Here is a 27,608-nt window from a genome sequence, read left to right on the forward strand (position 1 = left end):
TGGGGGAAAATGATACAGAGGAATTGCACTTACAATAGGATTTACATTGGTGTTCAGTTATCGATCTCAAAATTAGCACAATTACCACATCTAATTTCAGGCTCAGATCCTATTTTAGAACAACCATCCCATGAATGCTAATGGGATATCTTTCAAGGTAAAAATGATAAAATTTTGAGCGGTCTGTGAGAAGTAGTGAAAAAAAGAAATAGCATTATGCATAAAGAATTTGCATTATCACTTGAATTAGACAAAGCTTCCTCTTCCATTAGCCATTTTGATTGTCTATTTATACATCTTCATCATATACATTGTTGCACACTTCTTTTGATCATCTTGAAGGGTGACTCTTGAATTAGACAAAGATGATTCTTTAATTAACCCTTTTGATGATCAATTTATTTGGCTGCATACTTGGTTAAAGATTGGTTTTGATCTACCTTGTTGTGAATGCAAAATTAACACATCTTGATATTAAATTCTTGCACACTTATTTTTGTCATCTTGAAGAATAGCCGTCATTCTTCTATGATTGAAAAGTGCTCGAGTTAAATCTTCTATACTATCCTTTTACTCTTGAGAGTTTTGACTTTCTTTGTGCTTTTTTTTTATGGATTAATTTTTTGTTCAGAATACAAGCAGACTTCCAGCATTCTCATTCTTAGCCTAGATGTATGTTAATCTTAAAAATCTATCAGACCCAACTCTAGTTTACAGTATTCTGTTTTTTTTATATCTCCTGATTGAACTTGTTAATTCAGGCTCTGTACTTAAATTGTCCAGAGCTCAATGATTTAAATCTGAACTTGTGCATAAACTTGCATCCAGGTACTATCTGTCATCAGGCTTTAGGTAGTAAAATAACATTATCTCTGAACACATTCTGCAAACTTTACTAGAGAAGTTGCTTCTCCAATGCCCTAATTTGATAGACGTACATGCTTCTGGGTGCCAAGATATGCTGATCAGAGCAATACGCAATCAGGTATCCGTACTCCCCCCCTAAAAAGTAAAGCTGTATGAACATAATATTCAATACTTGGCTCGACAAGAATTTGTTTTGTTTGCTAGCTGTAAAAAATATATAAATAAGCTTGAACAATATCGAGCTTAGATAGTTTAAGTTTGTGAACAACCTCATGAAACAATTCACTAGTGAAAAGTTCAATTTCTTCAGTTTATTTTAAGCACATATAAAGAATATAATGCATATATATATTTATAATACTGATTATTTTGAAAGTTTACAAATTTTAGAGTTTTGAATATTTTAAAAATGAGTATATCACATGTTTTATTTAATGGATTAATGATTTAATTAAATTATAACGACAATCATGTTGCTAATGGAGCTCCCTAAAATCTTGAGCTCAAGCTTGAACAACCTTGTAAGTTAAACATTTTCAAATTTAACTTGCCTTAGCTCGTTTAAAGCCTACATAAAAATAACCTTTTTGTCAATAATAGCTTGCAATACTCTACTATCTCCAGTTCTACCATGTACCTTGAAATATTTTTCCTTTTTCCCTTAACCATGGCAAAACTTGCAGGTATCTAAAGAGTTTGCTGTTCTTGGAAGCCTTTTACCTCGCAAGCGATTAGCTGATGGAACCAAAAGGGTTCAGGCACTCCATTCTGTTGATCAGCAGGTACAGTCCCACACTTTTAGGTGCTACACTTGTTTCTCAAATTTTCATGCCCTGTTTTCAATCTATATTTGCTTCTTGCAGGAGAAACCACACCATGCTGTCCACCTTGACTAACTCATCCATAATCCAAATCCTTAGTTAGTTGCTTCTTGGGCTTCTAGAGATAGAACATCATTCCCGAACTATAATTTTGAAGCCTTTTGATTGTTTATTGTATTGGCTCTCGTCCTCAACTCATCTTATAATTGACTAGATTTTTTATGTTGTAAACTTCGTGAATATTTTGATGATCAAAGATAGAATATTTATGTGCTTCAGTGTTTGATTTGATATACGTCAATCTTCATTAGACAATTGTTTTTGCATGTGATTACTCGATTCCATGACAAATATGTATATATTTTTTGCTTCATAAGTCATAAACTGTTAGCAATTAAGTATCCACACGGCACGTCAGGAGTTGTATTTAGTAATTGGAGTTTGATGATTCTAAACAATGTTGAATAAAGTCCCAAGTAGATAAACTTATTATTTTTTTTAGAAAATGAATTGAGCAAGCTTGTAAAATTCAGCTGAAATTATCAGTTTAGTTTGGATTTCATTTGAATGCGTGTTATTCACAATTTTTTTTTTAGAAATCCATGGTAGAAGTCCCAACTGAAACATGAAAGGTGGTTTCTGGGAAACTTTTCAATTGCTTCAGCAAAAGAGAAAGAAAGGTCTAAATGTCACCACTAGCATTGAATAAACAAGTGCGAAAGGGGGAGGCTTTACCCTAATTTCTCCGCAAAAGCTTCCCTAAAAGCCGCACGCGAACAGCTGGAATTAATTAAATCGCAGTCGCGTCGTGCTTTACAGTACTGGGGATCTTCATGCGATCTGCGTGTGAAGGCCTCCTTTATTCTAGTTTTCCCACTAAACATGACACAATATCCTACTAGAGAGTGCCATTGAATGAGTGGATGAAGAACACTCGACGAGGGGAAAAGAAAAGTCATAGCTAGTCATCATCATCATCATCGACAAGCATTCAACTTTTTAATTTCCAAGAAGCATTCAACTTGTTAATTCTAATTAATCATCAGTGTCACCTTTTTGGATCAACCCCACTGCCCACTACAGCTAAAAGCAGTCGTCCCCCACACGCCAAGAGCACTCGAAACCACATCCGAAGATTCGCATATCAGAATGTTTTCTACCTTGCTCTTGCATCATACGACTTTGACAAAAGGATGATAAGAAAAATGAGGCCATGATTGGTGTTTTTGACGTACTTACATTCACTAGGAAGGGGTGTTGTTGGGTTTGGGTTTCAGCATCTGGGCTTCAGGCTGGTGCATGTCGCACATCGCCATGGCGAGTGATATCGGCATCATGCAGAGGGACTTCGACTGGAGGAGCTGCATTGCAGCTCCAATATCTTCCTGCATCAATTTTGCTACTTGTCGCTCGGTGCCGTCAGTCGAACACTTCTCCCACACTGCCCCTCCCTAGGGAAGAGTGCAAAGGCCAGTTAGATCGAGTTGTGTTTAGCTCCTACACGCAGACAAACAAAGAAAATAACTAGAGAGCATAGCCAATGCATATAAGAACTTTACCTCGACCAACAGTGGAATTTCAGCTATCAGCTGAGCCACGGCGCCGGCACCACCAAGCCTGCTCATGCTCAGAACCTACCATTGAAAAAGATTTCAGTATGATCGTGCAAAATTAGAGAAACCTTAAGCCTTAATATGAAACATGAACAACACAGTTGCTACAGCAGGACCAATCAAAAGCATATTTACCTTCACTTGCAGTCTCAAGAACTTCACATAATCTAAAATCTCATCGAGCATGGCCGCTCTATCTGTCTGCACAGGTAAAAGTCCACAATGAACAAAAGAAACTCGAAATCAGTATGAGACTTCTCAAAGGAATAATTTCTGAATATGATTACCATATGGAACCAAAAGAATTGTAGGCATGAATATTTCCTGTGTAAACATAGAGACATGGCAAAGCATTTTGTCTGTTCACCTTATTAATGTTGGGCACTAAATCTTGCAACGCTCTTATCCTTTCTGCTATTCTTTCTCTACGTAACTGCAGGCGAAAGGAGGAAAAGAAGCAGGTTAAGTGAGTAATCCTCGACCAATTATTTGAGCAGAAATCATCATAACAGATCATTTTTAGACAGCCAGAAAAGTAAAACAACTAAATAGTTTGAATTGTTAACTATGATGGCAAGAGAGGCCAAATCAAATTCTACAAGAGTCATAACCTACCCGCTCGGCGATGCTATGAGGGTCAGTGGCTTGGCCGCGCCTTGCTCGCACCTTGGGTCGTTGTTGAGGCATTGCAGCAACTCCCCCTTGCCTTACTTGACCGTGGAAAGCCTAAGCAAGTTTGAAAAATAACCTCAATGAAGCTAAAATGAACAAGATCACAAATATAAATTCTACAAGAGTATCAGAAATATTAACCAGTATAGGAGGGAAAAAAACATTAGATAGATGAGATAGAAATGGAAAAGCAGCTGAATCAAACATTCTATGGTAGATTTGATCAGCAAATAATGAATTTTTAGTCAGTAAACATTTCCTAGTTCTTGGAACGGAGACATCTTTGTTTGTTGATGCATTATTCCTTGTGTTCTTCCAGTGTATCAGCTAAATCAAACATCACTCTGGCAGTAACTCGAGGAAAAGATCCATGGCTTTTCAGCTTCTAGACATCGCATAGCTTGTAGAGATCATTTTCTTTATTTCTTACTTACTCATGATTTCAACTTTATTAACTCATAGAAAAACTTCAAATTTGGGGAATCCCAAGGGGAAAAGGAAGCCATCTTGATCCACAAACTAAAGAGAAACTGAGTGGAACAAGCATACTAGTTGAAGATTAAATCATAGAAGGAAGGATTTGCATATGTCAACTTACAGGATTAGGACGAATTTGATGCGACTGAACATGCTCTAACCCAGGCGCAAACAGCCCTGCTGACGAGAACGCATCCCTAATCTGCTTCAGATCCACAGAGCCCGAACGGAAACATCAAAAATCCGAACTAAGAGGAGCGAGGGAAGGGAACCGATCATTCACTCACCGCCTTCCGATCGGGTTCCTCGCGAGGCTGGTTCGCGCTCGATAAACCATGCTGCAAGCTAAGCCCTAGCGGGAAAGGCCCACCCCGGAGGACGCCGCCAGAGTCCGCTGAGCTCCGATGGAGTGGTGCCCCGGCCTCCACGACAGAGGCGTATGACGTCGGCGTGGAGAATATGTGATCAAAGAAGTCATCTTCGTTAACGGTCACTGGATGCTGCTGCGGCGGATGCTGGTTCGCCATGGCTGCCTTCGCCGGAAGCAGAGGTCGGCTTTTTAAAGGCGAACGACGAATTAATTCGAGAATATTTCATTTTAACACTCAAGTTTTACTTATTTTTTCATTACCCCCTATATAGTTTAAGAATTTGCTCACTGTCTTATTTCTAATTAATAACATCATTAACAATAAGTTAATGATGCAAACAAATATATAATCTTATTTCTTTAAAATGATAAATTATCATTTCATCGTCATTTTTATAACGTTAGCAGTTAATGGTAAATAATTAAAAAGTTCAAAAGCATTTTTGACATTTATGGTTTTAAATTTATGAAGATGTTTTTAAAAAACAAGCAACTTTAGGGGTGAAATTAGAGTTTTCTAATTAATTATTTAAAGGAAGGAAAAGATATAAAGGAAGAACTAAAGAAAGCCAACGTGTGACAAACGTGTAAATAGGGTGGGAACTCAAAATGTTAAATTCAAATTAAATCAAAAATTCAATTTACTAATTTAGTTTCGTTGTCAATATTAGTTTGATTTCTAACATATTTATAAACTGTTAAAATAATGACTAACCAAACAAACAAATCAGTCGAACATCCCTTAATTTGTGTTTTGAAACATTACTTCTACAAAAGATAAAATCCATAATTGATCTCACGATATTTATGAGAAGATAAATCGAAAAACTATAATTGATTATAACGAAAGAGAACATTATCTCGACTTCGTCAAGATTCGAACCCTTCTCACTTCTACAACTTATATTTCATCGTAACCAACTGAACTATGTTTCAAAGACATGTTTTGAAACATAACTAAATATTGCAAGAGGAAAACACAAGTACAATAAGATGACTTGATAAATAATGATCACCCACTGTTCAAATTCTAACTACACTACACTATAAAGCATTTTCTTTTAATAAATAAAAAATCTAAAATATTGACTGGATGAAAAATCAGGCGTACGTTTGAATTTATCAATGGACGACCGAAGGAGAAAACCATCCAACTGAAGAATCAATTGAATCCTAAGCTCTGACACCTAGACAAAAAGAAAATCAAATCATCCAATTCCATTTACCCCTCGAGCTCAATTTCACACTAACTAAAAATCAGAAATATATGATGAAGTGATAAAAAAAATATACCTTGTGAGCCGTCCTAAAAAGGCCAATTATTCAAAATCGTAATATGGGTTAAGACATTCAATGCTAATACTGGTTCTTCCATTTCTTCCGAAACCCTAACTCGGAAGGAAAGAGAGGACACAGGTAAATACCTGAAAAGGGTGGGCAATGGAGAAGCAAGAAAGAAAAACATCCAAACTCTCAGTTCCAACTTAGCAACAGCAAGGGAGCTGTGACCATAAGTATCAGGAAAACTTTGAGTCCCAGACAACTGGTTTCTAAGCAAATATAATAAATTGACAATTCAAAATGATAATTTAGACTGCAACATCGATTGCGCCCGAAAGCTACTTATCGGGGCTCCCATCTCCATAGGCAACCAGTAGTCCATTGGCTGCGTTAGGGCTGCTGGATTTAGAGGTGCTTCGAGATCTTCCCTTGTCAGCAGTGTATGCACGTCCTGCGTCGGATCTAAACTTCGAAAGGCTAGGGCTCTTTGATCTTGAATGCCCTCTAGCAGAGCGAAAATCATGTCCTTGAGGACCGAGGCGAGATTGAAGCCGACTGCTCGGAGCAGGCTTCAGCCTGTCCAAAGGGCTTCGACTTTGTCTTCGGCTCTGGCTTCGATCCCTCTGCCGGCCGCGAATAGGGCTACGTGACAAGCTCCTGCTTCGATCCCTTCTGGTGAGGTATCTAAAAAGATGATGGCATCATAAAGTGAATTTGAGACCGAGACACTTGATATATGAAATAGCAGAAGTTAGTTGTCAGTTCAACTACAAACAAAAAGGCTAAGCTAGCAGTCGAAGTTGAGCAATTAAAATTTGCAATGCAGTACGGTAGCTGTGACTTCATGTGTGTGTTTGATAGATTCCAGCCATTTTACAGAAGAATCAAAATCATTCCTAAATAATTGGTTTAGCCATATATTTTCTCAAAACTCCTACAATCTTCATGAGACTCACGGTTTCTCAAGAAAAGATCAATTCCAACCAATCTGTGCATCAGTGTTAAATCTTTTTCCTCTGATATAATAGATAGAGAACATTTCTTTTCTCTGCTATAGTTTCAATGACTCCATAGCGCAAGCTCAAACAACATAAAGCAATAGCCAGGCTAAAAATCAGACCTAAAAGCAAAACTAATAGAAAGCAGCATAGAACGATCAGCAAATACCCAAATCCACGTGGAAAAGCCACGTCAGCGGTGCTCACGGGGTGCGCAGGAGCGGTGCTCAGGATAGAGGTTCTGTATATATATATATATATATATATATATGCGCGACACAACCTGCACGCCCCGTCACTTCGGCTGTCCTCGCCACGTCGTCCGACCACCATCGGCCGTAGGGACCGGACCCGATCGACGCCTCACTCGCCGGCGCGCGGCGCCGGTGTCGAATTCCGGCCGGATTGTGACCGAAATCGGCGAATCTGGGTCGGACGCGGCCGGCAGCGCACACGCTGTTTCCGGCCAAATCGCGATCGGATTTCAACTAAATCGCGCTGGAGACCGACCAGGGAGCACGCGTGTGACGGGCGGTCCTTCCCTCGGCCGAGCTCCGACCGCGATTTGGCCAGAATCTGGCCGCGATTTGATCGGAAATTGGCGCGCGCCACTGCCGGCCGTGCTCCGACCAAATTGCGTCAGATTCCGGTCGGGGATTCCGGTCACAATCCCGACCGGAATCCGATGCCGACTGACGCGCCGACGAGTGATGTGTCCATCCGGCCACCGCCGACCTGAGCCCGATGGACACATCACTCGTCGGCGCGTCAGTCGGCATCGGATTCCGGTCGGGATTGTGACCGGAATCCCCGACCGGAATCTGACGCAATTTGGTCGGAGCACGGCCGGCAGTGGCGCGCGCCAATTTCCGATCAAATCGCGGCCAGATTCTGGCCAAATCGCGGTCGGAGACCGGCCGAGGAAGGACCGCCGTCACACGCCGGTCCTTCCCTGGTCGGTCTCCAGCCGCGATTTAGTTGAAATCCGATCGCGATTTGGCCGGAAACGGCGTGTGCCACTGCCGGCCGCGTTCCGACCAAATTACGCCGGATTTCGGTCACAATCCGGCCGGAATTCGACACCGACAGACGCGCCGGCGAGTGGCGCGTCGATCGGGTCCGGTCCTACGGCCGATGGTGGTCGGACGACGTGGCGAGGACGGCCGAAAGTGACGGGGATCGGCTGTGTCGCGCATATATATATATATATATATATATATACAGAACCTCTATCCTGAGCACCGCTCCTGCGCACCCCGTGAGCACCGCTGACGTGGCTTTTCCACGTGGATTTTCCGCCTGCGCGTCTTCGCCTCTTTCTTCGCGTGCGTGGACAAATCCGCGATTTTCAACTCCGCGCGCTGCCGAACCTAGGTTTCTCTCCCACGATCGCCGAAGCTCTCCTTCGCCGAAACTAGGGTTTCTCTCCCACTCCCCCCTCTGCTAGCCGTCGCCCAGCCGTCGCCCCCTCGCCACTGTGATCTAGGGTTTCGGCGCGCCTCTCGCCCAGCCGCCGCGCCATCACCACTGTGATCTAGGGTTTCGCCGCGCCTCTCTTCTTCCTTCGCCCAAGGTCCCTCGCCACAGAGTTTCAGCCCCGAGCTCAAGGAGCCTCGCCGCAGAGTTTCGGCCCCCAGCTCGCCACAGAAGCCTCGCCCCGAGCGCAAGGAGCCTCGCCCTCACCACTCCTCGCGCGCGCAAGGACCACTCCTCTCTTCTTCCTCGCTGCCGCTCTTCTTCCTCGTCACAGAGTTTCGGCCTCGCCCCTGCTACTCGCGATCCGAAGCCACGCGCCCCTGCTACTCGCGAGCCGAAGGTCCCTAACCCTATTTTTTCTTATTTTTTCTTATGTATGTTTGTGCATATCGCCAGAGATTTATCACCTGTGCAATTTGGTTAGGCTAAAGAACATCTGGTTTTGAGATTTAGATTTAGATTTAGATTTATCACCTGTGCAATTTGGTTAGGCCAGAGATTTATCGCCAGAGATTTATTTTTTCTTATGTATGTTTTCTTTTAAGATTTAGATTTAGATTTGGATTAATCTGGTTTTGGCTATGCTGGTGGTTCTGTCTTCCATTTCTTCATTTATTAGAGTTCTATTATTGAGGTGGACGTTGCTTCGGTAAATTAGAAAGAAACTAATTTATTTTTTTTATCTGGTTTGATAAAGGAATAGTATTTTACAACCTGCATTTGTTTATATTAATGTTTCAGATGCATTGATTTCATTTGGCTGGACACTTAGTCTGAGTGTTAAATAATCATATTGCTGTTCTCTAGGAATGTATATTTTGTAAAGCTATTAACATCTACACTTAGTTTCTCATGTATATTTTGTAAACCTGCATTTGGAATATCTTGTGCTTGATTTTTAAATTGGATTTACTAGTTTGAATGAGAAAATTTGGATAGATGATATGGATGGATTTCTTAGAAATTCAGAAGATTAACAGTTATCGGTCTACTTGTTAGGTTGGAGTTGTAAATTCAAATTTATACTCGTAGCAAGAATGGTAAGTCATTTCATTTTATTTTTGACTTAATATCTTGGTTATATAATAATTTGAATATTTTTTTTAGGGAAAAAAAGCATATGTTGTTTTTGTTGGACATCAACCAGGTATATATGACACTTGGATAGAAGCTTCTAGTCAAGTTCTTGGCTTTAAGGGCGCTATACATCAGGCTTTCAAGACTAGAGAGGAGGCAGAAAAAGCTTTTGAACGTCATATGAATAAAAATTCTACCCCTACTTCAGCTTCAGCTTCAGCTTCAGCTTCAGCTTCAACTTCAGCTTCAGCTTCAGCTTCAGCTTCACCTTCAAATTCAGAAAGAAACCTATCGCGGTCAGAAACAATATCTAAGATGAAAGAAACTTTGGACGAAATCAAACAACAATTAGATTCTCTCCTAATTAGTGATAAGGATTAAATATATTGTATCAAGTTGTTATTTGAATTTTATTGTAAACTGTTTTATGATATTATGTTTGCACTGTTGTAGTATTGTAAACTGTTGTAGTATTGTAAACTGTTGTAGTATTGTAGTTTTTGATATTATGTTTGCACCGGTTCTATGCTGGGTATGTTGTAAAGGTGAACTATGCATGTAATTTTATTGCAGGAATGCATGGTTCATGTCTGATCTTATTGCACCGGTTTTGATATACTGATCTTATTTCATACGATATTTTCATATTTTCATGTTTGCACCGGTTTTGATATACTGATCTTGCAGAAACAAGAACTTTGTCATGCGTGTTAATTGCTTGACATTCCAGCATCCATGCACGGTTTGTCAAGACTTGATGTTCTTTCATCTTCACAGCAAGATAGGAAATAATTTGTGATTTAAGGAGTGCTACAACACCAACAACACTTGATGAAGTCAAAATGCATTTTGTTAAAAAAAAAAAGGAAACTACAAGGATGATGTCCACAAAACGTAGAGTCTCCCAACTATAACAATCTCAGGTTCCAACTTAAAACGTAGAGTCTGCTCATTTTGGCTCTCATTGTAGCAATATTAAGAGCAAACTAAATGGATAAAGAAAATGCAGGTAAATGTAACAAAATGCAAAACTGCAAGTGTATTTAAAGGAAAGCCTTTTATCCAACAGAACTTTGCAGCAAGTAGCTATAACATATTAAAGCATACATTCGAAGATATCAGGCTCTTTGCATAAGAACAGTTCTATTCTAATCAACACTTGTAACCTACAATACTAAAGCAAGTTACCAACAAGAGATCTTTATCCAGCATTACATCAATCGAATCCTATGACCATTATGTGGAGAACCATCACTGAACACTAACATTTAGCGGTTTATTTTTGGTTCTTTGTACATCTCCATCCTCAGTTTGGGTTGAAGCATCCTGAGATCCGGCCACGGGCTTGCAGATTTTGTACTCGTCTAGGCCACGGGCTTGCAGATTTTGTACATCTCCATCCACACGAAGCCATTCTTGTAGCTCCTGCACGGCTTGCAGATTTTGTACATCTCCATCCACACGAAGCCATTCTTGTAGCTCCTGCACCAAAACCCATATGTCATGTCATGTAAGATTTCCTCCACAAAGCCATTCTTGTAACAACATTTGCTCCACAAAGGAGCACATTGTGGTATTGCCTCTGTAGATGCCCATATCAAACAAGAACGTAAACTCAGCTTTTAAGAGGATCAAATTACTCATTTCTCTAATTGTTTTCATTATCTCATAACAGAAGCGATTATATCTAAGGGAATTGAGAATATTAAGTTTTGAAAGACTAATAAAGTAAATGAACATCATGAATGGCTTGTATTTCAAATGCAGCAAACAATTGTAGTAATTTTTACTAGTATTCAAGAAATATCTTAACATAAATTGTACCTCTGATTTTCTTTGCAATAGTTCAAGTGTTGTCACCAGCTTCTTTGTATCAGGTCGGTCCCTAGGCTCATACTGTAAACACTGAGAAGCAAGGTCAACTAGTGTAGTTGCCTCTTCAGTTGAGAAATTTCCTTCCAAGTGTGAATCCATTAAGACTAAAGTGTTTTTATCACGTATCATGTCAAGAGCCTGCAAGAGCCTGCACCAAAACCCAATCAGCAATTAAGCCACAATCTCAAATTTCGATAGCTTACCTCTTGCAAGACCACGAATACATGGCGGCCATACCCTCGATCACAGCATCTTCCAGAATAAGGACTTACTTGCTCTTTAGCACATTAAGCCTCTCGATCACAGCTGAAACAAATCTAGTGCACAAATATTATTACCATTTGACTAAATATCAAGTTGGCAACAAATTCATCTGCAGTTAACAGTGAAGTAGCAGACTGCAATTACAAAGTTCAGATACACAGTTCAGATAACAATTCAAATGCAGTACACAAAGTTCAAATACCAATTCGCAATACACAGATCAGATACAAGCAAACTGTCAGATACACAGTTGATTGCCACAAAAACCAAAGTTAACTGTCACCTCCAAAGTCTAACTGTCAGATACACAAAGTTCAGATACCATTTCGCAGTACACAGTCCAGCACACTCTTGAAGCGAAAACCCTGTCACAATGAAATGTTCAGTATTTATACCTAACAATGATAGTTCATAATGAAATGTTCACAATCCAGATTCCATCAAGAAAAAGTGATGTAATTACAGTGATAATTTGCAGAGAGAAACTCATAATGAAATGTGGTATAAAATATACGATCAAATAAACTAACCCGATAAGACCATCAGAAGTCAGAACGATTGGGAATTATCATGAAGGCAATTAAGAACCTGAAACAATAAAGGCAATTATTAACTTCAATTTCTCAATCAATTAACGACTTTAATTTACTAAATTGGGACTTGTATAATACCAACTCTAGACGTCAAATCTTCTTCGTTTGTGTCGTCGTCGCTGTTATCATGATCATCTATAGTTGATCTGGTAATAACAACATTATATTAGTAAAATAAAATAAATTTATTATGCAAATAAAATTTCTCCTACAAATATAGAAATAATCAACACATACCTTTGCTGCAAAATCGGACAATTACGCTTATCATGAGACACACCCCGATGGCCACATCCACGACATAACCTGGATTTTGAGATTGCCTTCTCTTTTGACGATTTCAATCTTTTTCCACATCCTTTTGTTCTTACTAAAGAAGGATCAATAACACCAAGGGTGCCATCCATGGAATTCTTCCTTTGACTACCAATGCTGCATGCTTTACTAATGTTCATGTCTCGAATTTTGTTGTGGATACAATTTAGTTGTTCCTCAAAAAAGCCAGTTCCCTCATCAGTCAAAGATGCATCATCAATTACTAATGAAGCTTTATAGGATAACCTTGAATGCCTTGACATCAAAAACTTATTTGGATCATTGATGGAAAGTTGGTCTTCCCCCAAAACATAATTTCCTCCAACCTTTGCATCTCGTGTCCATCGTTTGAGTATATACTGCTCAGGTAAATGAAAGACTTGGGTGATGCGAAAAAAAGCTAATATATGTCTGCATGGAATGCCCTCAAACTCAAATTTTCTACAGCTACAAGATATGTAGTCTTTCTGTTTGTCATGCGTGAGTAATCTTGATTTGGATGAAGAAGAACTTTGAAATTTCATCACATTATAAATCACTAAATCATCTTGTACAGACACTTGTTGCACATAATAACTGTGACTATCACTAATTTCACTTTGAAACTCCAACCATTTCTTTTTCGTGTACACCTTAACCATTTGAATTTCCATTGGCCAATTTGTCTTAGTTCGGGGATGCTCATTAATATCAACATGGTCAGCAGCTAACTCATTGTGTCTTAAGTGTCTCAATGCCCGATTGAAACGAATGATAAAATCAATCAATGAGTTCTTATTTGAGATGACTTTCTTAAAAAAAGCATGTGAGCTTTCAGATCTTTGACTGCTTGACATTCCAGCACAGAAAACATGGCTAAAATATGCTGGCACCCACTTTTGTCGCAATTCATACATTAATGACAACCAATCATTGTTCTCCAAGTTAGCAGATTTTATAACGTCTTCCCATGACTTCTCAAATTCATCAGGAGTTGTAGAATTCGCAATGACATTCTTTATGCTTTGATAGTGATCACGAAAAGTCAAAGGATTTAATTTCTCTGAAAATTTATTCAATATATGCCACAAGCAATATCGATGCACCGTATTAGGGAAAACTTGTGCAATAGCTTTTGTCATAGCAAGATCTTGATCAGTAATGATCACATTTGGTGCTCCTCTAGGCATGGCATCTATAAACTTATTAAACAACCAAACAAAGGAATCAGTTTTTTCATCACTTAGAAAACCACAACCAAAAACAATTGTCTGATGATGATGATTAACTCCAACAAATGGTGCAAAAATCAACCCATATTTGTTGGTGTTATATGTCGTATCAAATACAACAACATCACCAAATACAATGTTAGCCCTCCTCGATACATGATCAGCCCAAAAACACCTACTAAATCTGTTTTCTGAATCAGTCTCATAATCAAAGAAAAAAGCTGAATGTTTTTCCTTCTCAGATGCAAAAAACTCTATCAATGTTTCAGCATCAATACCCTTTAGTTCATCTCTTAGTTGTTGGTCATAGTTTCTAAGATCTTTTTCTGTACAACCAACCTGCTCAGGACCCCCGTATTCTATCTCAAATATCCGCATTTGTTGAGAAGTAGGCAAATTAGCCTCAGAAAATTGTTTGGTCAATGCTTTCTTTGCTGTTGAAATATGACGATGTGAGCGAAGCAAATGCACTTTTGAAGGAGTCGAGAGGGTATGATTATGACTATCCATGATGTTACTGATAACCCAATTAGGTCCTGTTTGTTCTTTTACAAGTGAGATGTGTGACTTACAACCAGTTCTAATATCACTGCGGGCTCGTTCTGTAATTGGGTGATCACATTTTACATCTCTAGTTGCCCTCATTTTATCTGTTTGACCTTCTTTAAAACAAACAAATTTTTTATAGACAACTTCATTTGTAATCTTATTTTTTTTGCTAGTGCTCATCCTTGCACTAAAACCAGCTTCTCGTGCATATTGGTTATAAAACATAAATGCTTCCTCTAGAGATGAGAATTCCATACCAACTTTGGGCTTCCGATCATCAACAACTTGGGGAATATATATCTGATCATCACCGTCATTTCCCTCCATTGCCGAGGATTAACAACTTTAGAATAAGTGAAGCTACTCAATATTGTGTCAGCAACAATTCCTGTATAGGTCATTGTAATCAGGTCAACATAACAAGCAGGCCAATCAATTTAAGACAAACAGAAGTTAACGAAACAAAAGTCATTCTTGCGTTGATTGCTAAGCATGGTCACAAGAAAAAGGAAAAACAATATTTCAATTATTTCAATAGAAAAGAAAAAGGAAAAAAAACTAACACAAATCTACCAATGTCAATGCTCACAAGTGTTAGCAAAAACAATCCCAATGATAAGTAAAGTCCTTCTTGTGTGTCCTATCTAAGTGTAAAATTATCAACAGCTAACTTGGGCTCAAAGTCAATAGTAAAGAAGAGGTGAATCCTTAATAATTGCATTGCATTTATACTAATAAATCTTATTATATTTTAATATTTTTATTAGAAGAAGTTATCATGTCATAACTAAATTTCATTACAGAAAGGGGGGAATATTGTGTTTCATCCACTGTGCATATTGTGTTTCAGCATCAAATTACCAGGGTTAATTGATAATACTCATCAAACAACAATGATTAAGTGAAGTGATATTATCAAAAATGAGGTGGCAGGTCACAGGTAAATGCCGTGCGGAAATGGGGGAAATGAACAGTGGAACATCACGGGCAGTGTAAAAAGGGCAGAAAATTTCTCAATATTTTAAAATGTAAATTTCAATTGAAGAACACGGAAGAGAAGATATACCAAATCGAACAAAAGGAAGAAGCCGGCAGAAGTTTTGGATAAAGGAGGAAGGAAATCCGGCTCAAAGAAAATCTGCCACTGCCGAGCTTTGGTCTCAAAGGAAATCCGGCTCAAAGGAAATCTGGTCTCTTCGAACAGCGACGCCGAGCTTCGTCGAGGAAGAGGAGGTCGAGAGCTTTGGCTTTGTCGGGGAAGAAGAGGGTCGGGAGCAGCTTCGGCGCTCGCGAGCAGGCTGGTCTCTTCGAACAGCGACGCCGAGCTTCGTCGAGGAAGGAGAGGTGGGGAGCGACGCCGAGCTTCGTCGAGGAAGGAGAGGTGGGGAGCGACGACTAGCTTCGTCGAGGAAGTAGAGGTGGGGAGCGACGACTAGCTTCGTCGAGGAAGGAGAGGTGGACAGCGACGCCGAGCTTCGTCGAGGAAGGAGAGGTGGGAGCTGTGCAGAGGAGAGCAGCGGGGAGGAGCGGCGCGCGGAGGAGTGGGAGAAAACCCTAGCGCAAGTTGTGTTTTTGGCGATCGAACCCCGAACTTTTCCGCTGTTTTCCGCGTCGAAGGACTTTCCACGTGGACAGGCCACGTCAGCCGGTGCTCACGGGGTGCGCAGGAGCGGTGCTCAGGATAGAGGTTCTGTATATATATATATATATATATATATATATATATATATATATATATATATATATAAAGCGCCATTTGGATGAAATTTAAATAATTTTGAATGTCCCCGGGTAATGATGTAACGGTAGGACATCCGGATTGTGATCAAAATCAAAAGCGCCATTTGGATGAAATTTAAATAAATTTGAATATTTTAATATAATAGTATGTATAATTTAAAATTTAGGTTCAAAATTTTAAGATTTAAAATTTAACCAAAACATGTAGAAACTACTTGGTAGTTGTTATAATAGTATAGAAACTACTTGATAGCTATAATAACGTGAAAAATAAACTATTTCAGAATATAAAATTTAGAGTTCAAAATTTTAATATTTAAAATCTAGTCATAATTTATAGAAATTATTCCATAACTTGTACAACTTATAGAAATTACTTGATAGCTCCTACATGAAAAATTAATTATTTCATTAAAATCTTATACCCTAAATAATAAATTATGAATACTATTATATCAAAATATTCTTTATCGACTTAATCAAAATTATTTAAACTTTATCAAAAAAAATTTAAATCGATTAAAATCGCTTAAAAATAGTTATAGCAACTACCAACTGTTATAATACCAATGTGTTGCGGTAGGACATCCAGATTATCACCTAGGCACCTGCGATTCGATAATTTTCCTCCAAATGGGAAACATAATAAAAGGATGTTGGGCGTCTGGGTTGGTCGCTGCGTGCACTTCCCGATTTACCCTGGTGGCCGGTGGGAAACTTCCATGGGACTGGACCGATCACCCCCAGAGATAGTCAATGGGACTAACTGAGATTTATCATTTTTTTTAGAGTGCCTTTTGTCTTGTTTTTTTATATATTAAGCTTAAATATGGGTTCCCAATTGGGCCACAGACCAAAGTAATTGGGCTGAGCCCAAAATTACGGTCCGCATATTCGAACCCCATCGGCTCCTTTCCGCTTTCAGAGGCGTCGGCCCAGATTACGTACTATAAAAGGGGGATACCACGGCTAGGGTTTCTTTTCGTCTTGCTCCCTCGGCCGCCACCGACGCACCGGCGAAGAGAAGGGAGGCTGTGTAGGGCGCATTAGGGCGATGGTAACATTCTTTTAATCCCTTCGCAACTCTCGCCTTCTTCTGTTCCAGTTTCGCTTGTCTAATTCTCGCGTTCGGGCTTCTTCTTCGACTACTTGTTCCGGCAGGGGAAGGGCACGGGGAGCTTCGGTAAGAGGAGGAACAAGACGCACACGCTGTGCGTGCGGTGCGGGCGGAGGAGCTTCCACCTCCAGAAAAGCCGGTGCGGTTCCTGCGGCTACCCCGCTGCTCGGATCCGCAAGTGTAAGTTACATCTGATGCCGTCATTTTTGTTTTTCTTTGCTTGATTTTGAAGAACTAGTTTGATTAAGCTCCTTGTTAGAAGAATGGAAAGCATGAAAAACAGTGAGAGAAAGTGACAGAGAGTGAGCCAGATCGGTCGTGTTCTCTAAATTCAACCTAATTTGACAAAATTTAAACTGGCTTCATTATTTTCCACCTTGAATTGTACCAGACTTCAATCAATTCCATCTATTTCCTACCGGAGTATGACTCATTTTGTAAGAATGTAATTCAAATCTATAATTTTATGAATTTCATTAGGGTTTGTGAGATGATCAATATGTTGATGTCAATCCAACAGCCAGTGGTCAATAGTGGTAGCAATGGAGTTTGACAACTAATGCTTTAACTTGAAAGATTATTGCTCAACAATTAATAAGAACTTTGTGCCCCTTTCAGCTGTGAGTCTAGTAAAACGTAAGATAAAGAATCCAAAAGAGCATTCATAAATCACGCCGATATTATTTGGTAAATAACGCCACTGTAACAACTTGGTGATCACAAATCTTTTAGTATCAATTGATTTTGCTACTGATATGAAACATCATCTGTTCTTAATTTCATTGTTGCCTTTCTTTTATATCAATTTTTCTCATGTTGTCCTTCTATTTCTTCCCTCTCCACTACATTTTCTTAATTTTTGCCATGTCAAATAGTTTCTGTAACATAAACCAGTCTTCAGATAGATAGTCATAAACATTGCTGAGTGATACCTCAATATGAGATTAGTTATAGCAAGTTTGTTCTTGCAACAGATAATTGGAGTGTGAAGGCAATCAGAAGGAAGACAACTGGTACTGGAAGGATGAGATATCTCCGTCATGTGCCAAGAAGGTTCAAGAACAATTTCAGAGAAGGTATTCAGTTTTTCTTCTTCCAATTTGTAATATCGTCAGATTCCAATTAGTATTCTCCTCTCAGGTACTGAAGCAGCGCCAAGAAAGAAGGCTGCAGCTGCAGCTGTTTAAACTTAATTGTTTCATTTTTAGCTTCTGGAGCATTATGAGGGTTTCTTAAAACTTAATTGTTGAACGGCAAGACTTCTTGGATGTCTTTTGCTTTGTATGGTTCATCGGTCTCGATTTGTTTTCGGTGTTTGGATCAGTGTCTGAAATTTTTGAATGGAATGAATTTATTTCTGTCTCTGAAGAGAGTGAAACAGAGTTGCTAGATGAGCTTCTTCCATTTATCCTATCCTCTTTAGACGTCTACTGTCCATCCTACAATAATTTGGGTAAAAAAGATCATCCTTTTTTTTTAACTTTCAAAGGAATATCTTATTTTAATTTTTTATTAAAAAGGTATTTTTTCATATAAAGTGATATGATTATTTTTCAGTATTATTTTTATTAGTTTATTTATATTGTTCATTTAAATTTTGAATTAATTGAGTATGATGGGCTAAGTTATGAAATTGTAATAGTTGATTATGTTATGGTAGTTTTAAAATTATAATGATTTTATATGTTATAGTTGTTGTAATATATCTTAATGATTATAATTATAATAATTGTAATTTATAATAGAAATAATTATGATTTTGCATTTTATAATTATTAAAATTATAATAATTATGATAATTATGAAATTGTAATCATTAAAATATAAAAAATAATAATCCTTTGATTTTTAAATGAAATTTTTTAATCTAAAATTGAATCGTTATGGATTACCTTGTTGAACTTTATGAACCCTGTGAAAAAGTATGGTCCCACTAAATTGAATTTAGCCCTGAATCTAATAAATAATGAGAATTCTCTTTTAGTTCAACAATTTAAGATTTGAATTGATATCTTTTCGTTAAATTAAAATTATAATCTCTCAAAATTTATATAATAATAATATTTGTACGAGTTACAAAATCATACATGTTAGAATTGTATAACGATTCAATTGTAACAGTTACACTTGATAATAAATATAGAATAAATTTTAATTTGATGTTTTGTGATTCAATTTAAGATAAATATTAAAACCTCTCAAAACTTACCTAACAGTCATTTGAAGCAATTATGAAACTATAACCACTATAATTGTATGATAATGTAATAATTATGAAATCTTAATTATTTATAACTCACATCTGATTAAAAATTTAAACGAAAACTATAAGAAAGAGATAATAATAAAAATAAAAAATAATATTATAAAGAGTAGTTGAATAATTATATCAAGGTGGGATAATCTTTTAATAAAAAATTAAAGTGGGATCTTCATGATTCCAAAAATAAAGGATATAGAACTTTGTAAAATTATTCTAACAAAATAATGATGAAATCAATACAATATGATACAGATATCATATATCAACAAAATTTATTTCACGCACTTGCATATTTTTTTCCTCCACAAAGAACAGGCTGCCCGAGTGTTCCTCTCTGCAATGTAAGACGTTAAAAAAACGAAGATAAGCGTGGCCATACAAAAGTGTAGTGCTGTTGTAGAACTCTACGTTTCTTACCAGTCGCCATCGTTCTTTTTCATGACACTTCTAGCGAACAAGAAGCAGATGATCAAGAACCCCACCCCTGCCGTAGCTCCCACAACGATGGCCACCGTCTTCCCTGTTTGACCTGAACTCCAATACCAACTTCAAGAATCAAGATCATCAGCTTTCTTTTGAAAAAGAAAAAAAAAATACAACTACAAATGAATAACGAAAACTTTTTCTTCAGTATCAGAAGAATCAAACTAAGGAAATTCTTTCACCTTTCTTGGTCCATGAAATTCTTTCACCAAACTATATGTCTCATGCTGTTGGGTGAAATAATTGTATGCCTAAATTATTAGCTACAGAACAGGAGACAAAGGACAATTTGGTGGAATGGAAGCACAAAGACTAGCTACGCATCAGAACAAGAAGAATTTGATCTCGCCATTGTATGTATGTGCTAAGTATGCAAGAAATGTGATGGAAGCGAACGAGGGTAGGTTTCGAAATGCTAATGAAAGTAAGCAGTTACCTCCATCGCCGCCGCCGTCGCCGTTGGTGGCGACGCCATTGGCATAGTACCTGTAGCTGATGTAGCACTTGTTGAGGTAGACCTGGCCGGAGGCGGATCCGCCGCACTCCGCCTTCGACTTCTGGATCGCCTGCGTCACGCAGTCGCTGCAGTCGCTGGCGGCGAGGTCACCCTCGCACTGCGCCAGCGCGTACACGGATCCGTAGCTGGTGGCGTAGAACCCTCCTCCGCCCGCGACGCCGCTCTGGAGCTGGGCGAAGGCCGTGTCCCGCCTGCCCTCGAAGTCGTCGCCGCTGCCGCCGGATCCGCAGGCTTTGTACAGCAACTCGGTGCCGGGGACCTGGGGGAATCCCGAGACCTGGTAGAGCGCGTAGCAGCCAGTGAGCTGAACCCGGACGGCGGCGGAGTCGGCGCCGCAGAGAGACGACCACATGGGGAGGACGCGGGCGACGCAGGCGGAGCAATCGGAGGCGGAGAGGTCGCCGCGACACTGGAACAAACCAAGGAAAGACGGCCCGCCGTCGGCGGAGGAGGCAGCGGCCTGGTAGAACTTGGATGAGTCGGCCTGGGAGGTCAGATTGGAGGCGAGAGCGTCGAGCGCCGCGGAGCCGCCGCCGACGGTCTGATTGGAGCAGCCCTTGTAGACGAGTCTGAAGAGATCCGCAGGGACGACGGAAGGAAGAGGGAGGAAGGCGACGGCGAGAAGCGCGGCGAGGGACAGCGCGAAGACCCGGAATGATCCGGAAGAATCTGGAAGTGCAAGAGGAGGACGGTGGAGAAGAAAGCAGGCCATCGGCTCTTCTTCCTCTCGCCCTGCTACTCTCACTTTCACCGCTTTCACTTTCACTTTCACTGCCTTTATTTGCAATCAGTGGGATGTGGAGGAGCGCAGTGAGGGATGATGGAAAGACACATTAAATAGGATGTTGCCTGTTTCTTGCAGATTGAGCAACTAATGAACAGAACCAAGCAGCAGTTCATCCTAATTCCTAAGCAATCGAGGAGAAAAACAAGATGATTCTTCTACATGCAATGCGATCGAAACTGTCATTCGGCAAAATAGGAATTATAAATTACACTCCAGAAAAGCAGCATGGATACTTGGGATTGCTGAAAAGAAAACATACACCTGGAGACAAAGCAGTATTTCCCATGTAATGGGAACCTAACGTCTTTTGGAGCTAGAGCAGCTAGTAACCCCTGTCTTGAACTCGTTGGGGATAACCATTTCCTCTGGACCGACTCGTGTAGTCCCTCTCGCTGTCTTGAGGCCTGCTGCCCCGGCTGAAAATCCGGCCGCCGCCGACGCGCCCTCTTGAGGCCTCAGACGGGTATCCTCTACCTCTGCCTCTCTCTAAAGGAAAAGAAGGAAGAATAAGTTTGAATTATTCAACTACTTGAAGTTCTTGTTGTTTAGAAAATAGGTATATCAGACACATATTAGTGGGAAATATTTCAATCGTTCAAACATTTGCATTGAGACTTACTTCCACGTGAAACACCACTATTAGGTCTCCTTCCCTCAACATGAATCAACCTCCCGTTTATCTGCACTGGAGTTGCCTGCAAATGAGAAGCCAAATAAGTAATAATTTTGGAGACGGATCTTAAACACTAATAGCTGAAAACTAAGTTGAACCTAACCGGCCGGAATAAAAAAGAATGCAAGATGCAAAAGTAGACGGCAGAATTACAACATCTGGTCATACTAGTATAAACTATTGCATTCCACCACAATATTTACTAACTATTCCAGACAAAAGCACACTTCAATGGACCCATAAATACTATTTTGATAGTAAATTAAACTCAGACTAGAGGAAGATGGCAAACCTTAAGTGCATTCTGTACACTGATGGCATCTTCGTATTCAATGAAAGCGTAAAAAACATCAGATTCCTGAAATTTTTCATGTATATTAAGTTAGTGACCTAGATATATAGAAGTCAAAGTGGCGCAACAAGCTTCAGCGCAACCAACCTTGCGGCTTCTAATAGAAACACCATCTGGTCTCAATTTACCAAAATGCTTGAAAACTTGCTGAAGGTCTGAAATTGAAATAGATGAAGGAAGATTTCCAACATAGACAGATTTTATATCACCTGAGATGGAAACAAGAATGTAGCCCAATATCAAGTAATCATCACATAGCAGTTGCAATTGTCATTCGCAGAGTAAAAAATGGGTGGATGCAATTGTCAAAAAGAAAATACAAAAGAAATGAGAGGATAAACCTTCATCTTCAACTAGTAAAACCTCCTCAATTAACTCAGAGCCAGACTTCTCAGAAATGATAGCCGGCTGTGGTTGCTGGAGAATTGGTTGTGAGGAATGAGCCCGTTCTGAAGTAATTTGAGAAGCCTTGGCAACCGCCGGTTGATGCGTGGGTAAACCAGATTGGCCTTTAGCCAGAAGCTGGAACACAAATAACATCAGCCACCTATGGAATTCCATGCGAGAAAATATAAAAACGAATATTTTAGCATACAATGGAGGCATATGTGTGCTTAGTTGGCTCTCCAGCAGGCTCTTCAGGAGCAGTGGGAGGCGATGGCTCTCTCGTAGTCTCCAAGGCAACTGGGTATGAAGCAGTATCTTGAGGCTCATCTAATATTTCGTCAGCAACTGAAAGTTGCTGTGGTGCTTCAACAGTGTTGTATTTCTCAGCAGCGACATTTTCTTCCACATAAATTGGAGGTGCCATATCCTGAGCCTGAACTTCTCCTGGAGTGTAGTCAGGAACTGACACTAAGAAAGAAATTGTTAAATGGATAGGCATAGAGGTAATCTTGTTATGACCTAAAAATATATCATAACAGACAGAAGTGTTTCCCACGTGAAAACAAAGATGCAGAAAGTATAGGAGGACCTCACTCATATGTTCATTTGCCTATTGAAATTCAATTAAAAATTTTAGCGTATTCCCACAACATTATGATTCTTTCTTTTAAACCGAGAAGGTGAGAACCATATGAAGAAGGCAAATAAATAATAATAGAGTTTGAGTTTAGCGAGAGTTCTTACAACTCCCTCAAATAATATCAACAATAAAGCTGTAAACTCTACTACCTCAATCAAAGTGCAGATGCTTCCTCTCAATCTCTCATACAAGACACCTAATAGCTACGCTGCCCTATTGTTTCTAACTAGGCTTTCCAAGTGGACTGAAGTCATCAAATTAATACAAAAAGAAAATCTCAGATCCAATTTGTTAACAACTTCATGCTGCCTAAGGGTTTTTTTTTCCCAATTTTAACCTAAACAGGAATTAAGACCTAACTGTTGTATACAATTGTAATGAAAAGGTGCCCATATACAGAAAGCACTGAGGGTAAAAAAACTTTAATTCTTTTCAGAAATTCCACAAGATTGTTAATGAAATAAGCTATTTTTTCCATAACATGTCATTGAAGAGAAAAAAATGACTTATGCTATTTTTCAAACTTAAATCTACCTGTTTCTGATGCAGGACTGGACTCCTTCAAATCGGTCTCAAATTCACCCTGAGGCATGAGGGTTGCTGGGTGCTGATGAATCTGTTCCTCTTCAAGGAAGTGAAAAATGTCATTGAGAACAAAATATCCTTCCTCTTGGGGAGCAAGAAAAAAGGTTTGAACAAATTTCCTCCTAAAGCTATAGTCTTCCAGCTCCACATAACCAGAAACCATCACCAAAACTCCACCATTCCATGACTCCAAGGAGTGGGCTGACTTAATCTCTATCCCCTTAAAATTCAGGCACATGACAAGATGATGAATTTGCTGCAAAAATGTTAGTGTAATGATGTTAGCAACACAATTTTAGTACCTTGCTGATCTATCAGTCTTGAGGGAAAAAATGAATGAAGATACATATACTTAAAACTCAACAAACAAATAATGACTATTTTAGAAATATTATTTTTTTACAAAAATATTACTTTCAAAACAGTAGTTTACAATTTACATCAAGAGATCACCATGAAAGAAGATGAAGTAGGAGGCCATTTGAACAGCCAAGCCATAATCCACATAGCAAACACAGGAAAAGACAGCAGCATAAAAGTCTATCTGGAAATAAAAGTCTATCCAAATTCCAGAACATTAAATAGACTGAAATATATGGATCGAGACCTTTTTTATTTTTTATTTTAAAAAAATCACAGTAAGCTTTAAATCAAAAGCATTTTTCTAGGTATGGTGGAAGAAGGCAGAAGCATAAAGGTTTATGCATCTGGAGTTTCTATGTCCAAAGGTTAAACATTCATTTTGCTTCTATAACTTGAACAAATAAATGAGCCAAACTTAAATATCAAGGATTATTAAAAACAAATGTATTTGTTAAACAGGTATAGAAATAAAATGTACTGCCCTACTAGAAATAAGATGTTCTCTCTAAGAAAGTCCTTTGGGATATGAATAACTTTGCGACAATTAGCTTAATCATTAACCTTAACCTTAATTTATCCTTGAATTCATTCATAAAAAAGAAAAATAAGTTTCTTTTAGAATTTGCATTGATGCATGTACTTCTTTTATTTTGGATTGGGATGCAATAGTCGATTTGAAGTTCTTATCCCATTATATCAGGCCTAATAGAAACAGATGTTCACAAAAATTGTATTTTTCTCATTACTCATAATTTGGAACGGTATCCACACAGATAAGTGTTTGGTTAAGCGAAGTAGGGCTTGCAGTTCGTGACTTGGTGTCAATCATGTCATGTCATGTCTTTCTGTGAGAATATCAATGGAATAGAGTAATATAAATTAGTGAAAACTCTCAGGACAAAAGATCAACATGATATAAATTTAGTTAAGCTTCTTAAGTAATCAAGTTGCATTCTAAAACAATAAAGAGTTCTAAAATCAATGTAGCATTCAAGCCAATTTCCTTGTTATCCTATATTTCCCTGTAAATTTTGGTAACTATATAGATAGTGTTCTGCATATCATTCTGGTTGCATTATCATCTTATATCTTAACATTCTAGAAGTGTAAATACAACAATGTCCAAGGTACTGCCGGCTTTGCTTATGAATAAAGTCTAAGAGGTTAAAAGTCTCAGAGGTTAATGATTATATGTCAGTAACTACAACTCTTAATACTAAAGATTGTAGGAATAATTCATTTGATAAACTTAACTATTTAACACAATATGAAAGTGAATCACAGAGATAATAGAGATGATAAGATGATCATATGTATATCTACATGTAAAGAATGCAACTTTTGTTTAAAAAGAAAACTTATCTTGAAGAACATTTCATTCAAAAGAATACAAAATATTGAAATAAATAGAAGATGATGCATAATTGTATGCCTGAGCCTCACTCTGCACAATATAAAGAGAATTGCAATCACCATTTTGATTAGTATGAAGGGAGGAGCATGGACAAAGAAATAGGCCGTTTGGGTACATCAGAAATATTAGCATACACAAATCTGGTCATCTGTTTTGATAAGGTTACAAGACTTTGTTATCTTGAACATAAAGAAGAACAGAAAATACGTGAGGTTATGTGTATATATGTGCTGATACTTTGCACAAAAATCAGTCTTTAGTTGTAGAAAGATAATGCACTTGTTTTTAATAGGAAAATTGCACATTGCTGGAAGTTTTTTTTTTGCATTCCAAGGTACTGAGTCAATAACAATACACACACTTGCAACATTGCATACTGTCACAGATCACTAAAAATAAGCCCGTGATAATACGCTCATAATCTGTTTTGTTTTAACAATGGTAGATTAATATTTCAAGATGTCAAGTACGAGATAAAATATACAACGAAATTTATCAAAAAAAAAAAGGAAAATAACTTAGATTCGCTAAAAGTACCATCATCCCGGTTGCCGATTCTGTTGCAGTCCCATCAAATCGCACCATGGAGCTCAATTCCGTGTAGAATTGGTGCACTAGCTCCGGCTTCTGTTGAAGAATCGGGTAGTAATTCTTCAAAAAATACGCGCCAACCTGTATCGACAAAAAAGAGTAGAAAAAAAGGCAAAGCGAAAAATAATCAAGCGGAGACTCAAAGAAGTAGGGGAGAAACACTTCGTAGCCCCTTTTATACCCCTAAACGCACTGGATGTCCTCGATTCATTTACCTGGACCGCATCAACGTGAGCCGGGTACACAGAAGCCATCGCTTCAAATGCAAGAAGACCGATCCGCCACCCTTGACGAAAGAACGAGGCGACCGATCCGAGAAACCACTACTGGACTCAGCAGCACCGAATCCTGGGAGCAAAGAGACAGAACGATGGCGATTGCTTGCGGCTTCGATCCCTCCTCTCTCGAATTCCTCCGATACCGCTTCTTCGTCCTCGACGGCGATTTTCTCTTCGTCGATTGCCGTCAGCCTTTCCTCCTTCGATCTATCTCCTATTCGCCGCAAGTGCAGAGAGCGAGAGCGAGATCTGGAGGCGCAACGCGAGTTTAAAAGAAGGGGATTCGCGACACGTTTTGAGGGAGCCGGTTCGTGATAGGGCGACGTCAGCCGTTCGATCATGTTGGCCTTTTGAATCCCACGTGCGACTCATGTGATCTTCCTTTTTAAGCCGCGCGGCCGAAAAGGTGACGAGGCCCGGCCCAAAAGCGACATTTTCATTTTAGTCAATAAATAATGGAAAATTTGATAGTCAGCTTAAAATATTGGCCATTTTATCAAACGACGCCCGTGGATATTTGACATTTATCAGAATGCGCCCTGATAGTTTTTTTATTACAAGACACTCATGTGTTGTGTGTTATACTCAAAGGATGGCATATGTTCTAACTAAATAATTACATCTTATTGGACTAAATTATGAACTTGCTGAACCAAATGGTGTTGTGTATTGATGGAAACCAAAACAAAAAGACAATAAACGATTAGTAGGCATGTACGTGTGTCGGAAGTCACAAGAACACTTGCTTGACCAATCAACATTTAACAAGATAAACCATGCTTACACATAAGTCAATTAAGTTTAGTACAATTTTAGCCCTAGATTTTCATCCATGCATATGCATATTCATACTACTATTCGTAAGTTGTGATTCAATATGAACTGTCACGTAGCCGTGAAGTTTTCAATGTGAGCTCTCATTTATATCAGAACTAGTTTCATTGATTTGTTTTTCAAGG

General features: G+C 38.9%; 6 protein-coding genes across 11 annotated transcripts; 1 reads left to right on the forward strand and 5 right to left on the reverse strand.

The window, feature by feature from the left end:
* Positions 1–2,365: 2,365 nt before the first annotated feature.
* LOC141831891 (transcription factor UNE12-like) lies at positions 2,366–4,977 on the reverse strand. 3 transcript variants are annotated; one of them, XM_074719308.1, is made up of 8 exons: positions 4,738–4,977; positions 4,572–4,652; positions 3,917–4,027; positions 3,669–3,734; positions 3,437–3,502; positions 3,248–3,322; positions 2,928–3,139; positions 2,366–2,804 (listed from the first exon to the last, which is right to left on the reverse strand). In XM_074719308.1, exons 1-7 carry the CDS (start codon positions 4,975–4,977, stop codon positions 2,933–2,935), a joined length of 846 nt encoding a protein of 281 aa, XP_074575409.1. In that variant the 3' UTR covers positions 2,366–2,804; positions 2,928–2,932. The 3 variants fall into 3 exon arrangements, with proteins under 3 accessions (XP_074575409.1, XP_074575410.1, XP_074575408.1); XM_074719309.1 differs by having other exon boundaries at positions 2,924–3,139; XM_074719307.1 differs by having other exon boundaries at positions 2,366–3,139.
* Positions 4,978–10,767: 5,790 nt separating this feature from the next.
* LOC141832682 (uncharacterized) lies at positions 10,768–11,814 on the reverse strand. Its single transcript, XM_074720138.1, has 3 exons — positions 11,765–11,814; positions 11,477–11,675; positions 10,768–11,134 (listed from the first exon to the last, which is right to left on the reverse strand). The coding sequence occupies exons 2-3, from the start codon at positions 11,654–11,656 to the stop codon at positions 10,904–10,906; spliced, it is 411 nt and encodes a 136-aa protein (XP_074576239.1). The 5' UTR covers positions 11,657–11,675; positions 11,765–11,814; the 3' UTR covers positions 10,768–10,903.
* Positions 11,815–12,340: 526 nt separating this feature from the next.
* LOC141832532 (protein FAR1-RELATED SEQUENCE 5-like) lies at positions 12,341–15,700 on the reverse strand. The gene is made up of 4 exons (XM_074720029.1): positions 15,526–15,700; positions 12,622–14,847; positions 12,467–12,530; positions 12,341–12,379 (listed from the first exon to the last, which is right to left on the reverse strand). Exons 2-4 carry the CDS (start codon positions 14,784–14,786, stop codon positions 12,341–12,343), a joined length of 2,268 nt encoding a protein of 755 aa, XP_074576130.1. The 5' UTR covers positions 14,787–14,847; positions 15,526–15,700.
* Positions 15,701–17,198: 1,498 nt separating this feature from the next.
* On the forward strand, positions 17,199–18,632 carry LOC141831957 (large ribosomal subunit protein eL37x). The gene is made up of 4 exons (XM_074719402.1): positions 17,199–17,256; positions 17,361–17,496; positions 18,291–18,392; positions 18,457–18,632. The coding sequence occupies exons 1-4, from the start codon at positions 17,254–17,256 to the stop codon at positions 18,501–18,503; spliced, it is 288 nt and encodes a 95-aa protein (XP_074575503.1). The 5' UTR covers positions 17,199–17,253; the 3' UTR covers positions 18,504–18,632.
* A 1,177-nt stretch (positions 18,633–19,809) lies between these two features.
* Positions 19,810–21,362, reverse strand: LOC141832002 (plasmodesmata-located protein 2-like). Of its 3 annotated transcripts, none has more exons than XM_074719460.1 (3): positions 20,549–21,362; positions 19,997–20,108; positions 19,810–19,913 (listed from the first exon to the last, which is right to left on the reverse strand). In XM_074719460.1, exons 1-2 carry the CDS (start codon positions 21,289–21,291, stop codon positions 20,027–20,029), a joined length of 825 nt encoding a protein of 274 aa, XP_074575561.1. In that variant the 5' UTR covers positions 21,292–21,362; the 3' UTR covers positions 19,810–19,913; positions 19,997–20,026. The 3 variants fall into 3 exon arrangements, with proteins under 3 accessions (XP_074575561.1, XP_074575560.1, XP_074575559.1); XM_074719459.1 differs by having other exon boundaries at positions 19,834–19,913; positions 20,499–21,362; XM_074719458.1 differs by lacking the exon at positions 19,810–19,913 and having other exon boundaries at positions 19,993–20,108; positions 20,499–21,362.
* A 92-nt stretch (positions 21,363–21,454) lies between these two features.
* On the reverse strand, positions 21,455–26,898 carry LOC141832001 (nuclear transport factor 2-like). 2 transcript variants are annotated; one of them, XM_074719457.1, is made up of 9 exons: positions 26,587–26,898; positions 26,318–26,452; positions 23,953–24,259; positions 22,987–23,240; positions 22,733–22,913; positions 22,479–22,600; positions 22,332–22,397; positions 21,986–22,061; positions 21,455–21,852 (listed from the first exon to the last, which is right to left on the reverse strand). In XM_074719457.1, exons 1-9 carry the CDS (start codon positions 26,623–26,625, stop codon positions 21,689–21,691), a joined length of 1,344 nt encoding a protein of 447 aa, XP_074575558.1. In that variant the 5' UTR covers positions 26,626–26,898; the 3' UTR covers positions 21,455–21,688. The 2 variants fall into 2 exon arrangements, with proteins under 2 accessions (XP_074575558.1, XP_074575557.1); XM_074719456.1 differs by having other exon boundaries at positions 22,987–23,246.
* Positions 26,899–27,608: the final 710 nt, after the last annotated feature.

Source organism: Curcuma longa, chromosome 7 (genome assembly GCF_044706935.1).
Source record: "Curcuma longa cultivar G26 ecotype Majalengka, Jawa Barat chromosome 7, ITB_CL_G26_1.1, whole genome shotgun sequence".
NCBI lineage: Eukaryota > Viridiplantae > Streptophyta > Magnoliopsida > Zingiberales > Zingiberaceae > Curcuma > Curcuma longa.

Bases quoted from the DNA above. Each gene is read 5' to 3' on its own strand.
- LOC141831891 (XM_074719308.1), bottom strand. From the start codon at position 4,977: ATGGCGAACCAGCATCCGCCGCAGCAGCATCCAGTGACCGTTAACGAA. The intron at 4,653-4,737 runs GTGAGTGAATGA...GATCTGAAGCAG, and splicing joins AGGAACCCGATCGGAAGGCG to ATTAGGGATGCGTTCTCGTC. The intron at 3,503-3,668 runs GTGAACAGACAA...TTACCTGTGCAG, and splicing joins TAGTGCCCAACATTAATAAG to ACAGATAGAGCGGCCATGCT.
- LOC141832682 (XM_074720138.1), bottom strand. From the start codon at position 11,656: ATGATACGTGATAAAAACACTTTAGTCTTAATGGATTCACACTTGGAA. The intron at 11,135-11,476 runs GTACAATTTATG...GTTTTGGTGCAG, and splicing joins TATTGCAAAGAAAATCAGAG to GAGCTACAAGAATGGCTTCG.
- LOC141832532 (XM_074720029.1), bottom strand. From the start codon at position 14,786: ATGGAGGGAAATGACGGTGATGATCAGATATATATTCCCCAAGTTGTT. The intron at 12,531-12,621 runs GTATGTGTTGAT...TGTTATTACCAG, and splicing joins TGTCCGATTTTGCAGCAAAG to ATCAACTATAGATGATCATG. The intron at 12,380-12,466 runs GTTGGTATTATA...TTATTGTTTCAG, and splicing joins AAGAAGATTTGACGTCTAGA to GTTCTTAATTGCCTTCATGA.
- LOC141831957 (XM_074719402.1), top strand. The intron at 17,497-18,290 runs GTAAGTTACATC...TTCTTGCAACAG, and splicing joins CGCTGCTCGGATCCGCAAGT to ATAATTGGAGTGTGAAGGCA. The intron at 18,393-18,456 runs GTATTCAGTTTT...TTCTCCTCTCAG, and splicing joins CAAGAACAATTTCAGAGAAG to GTACTGAAGCAGCGCCAAGA.
- LOC141832002 (XM_074719458.1), bottom strand. From the start codon at position 21,291: ATGGCCTGCTTTCTTCTCCACCGTCCTCCTCTTGCACTTCCAGATTCT. The intron at 20,109-20,498 runs GTAACTGCTTAC...ATTGGAGTTCAG, and splicing joins CGACGGCGGCGGCGATGGAG to GTCAAACAGGGAAGACGGTG.
- LOC141832001 (XM_074719456.1), bottom strand. From the start codon at position 26,625: ATGGCTTCTGTGTACCCGGCTCACGTTGATGCGGTCCAG. The intron at 24,260-26,317 runs GTACTTTTAGCG...ACATTTTTGCAG, and splicing joins AATCGGCAACCGGGATGATG to CAAATTCATCATCTTGTCAT. The intron at 22,398-22,478 runs GTTGGTTGCGCT...GAAAAATTTCAG, and splicing joins TTTCTATTAGAAGCCGCAAG to GAATCTGATGTTTTTTACGC.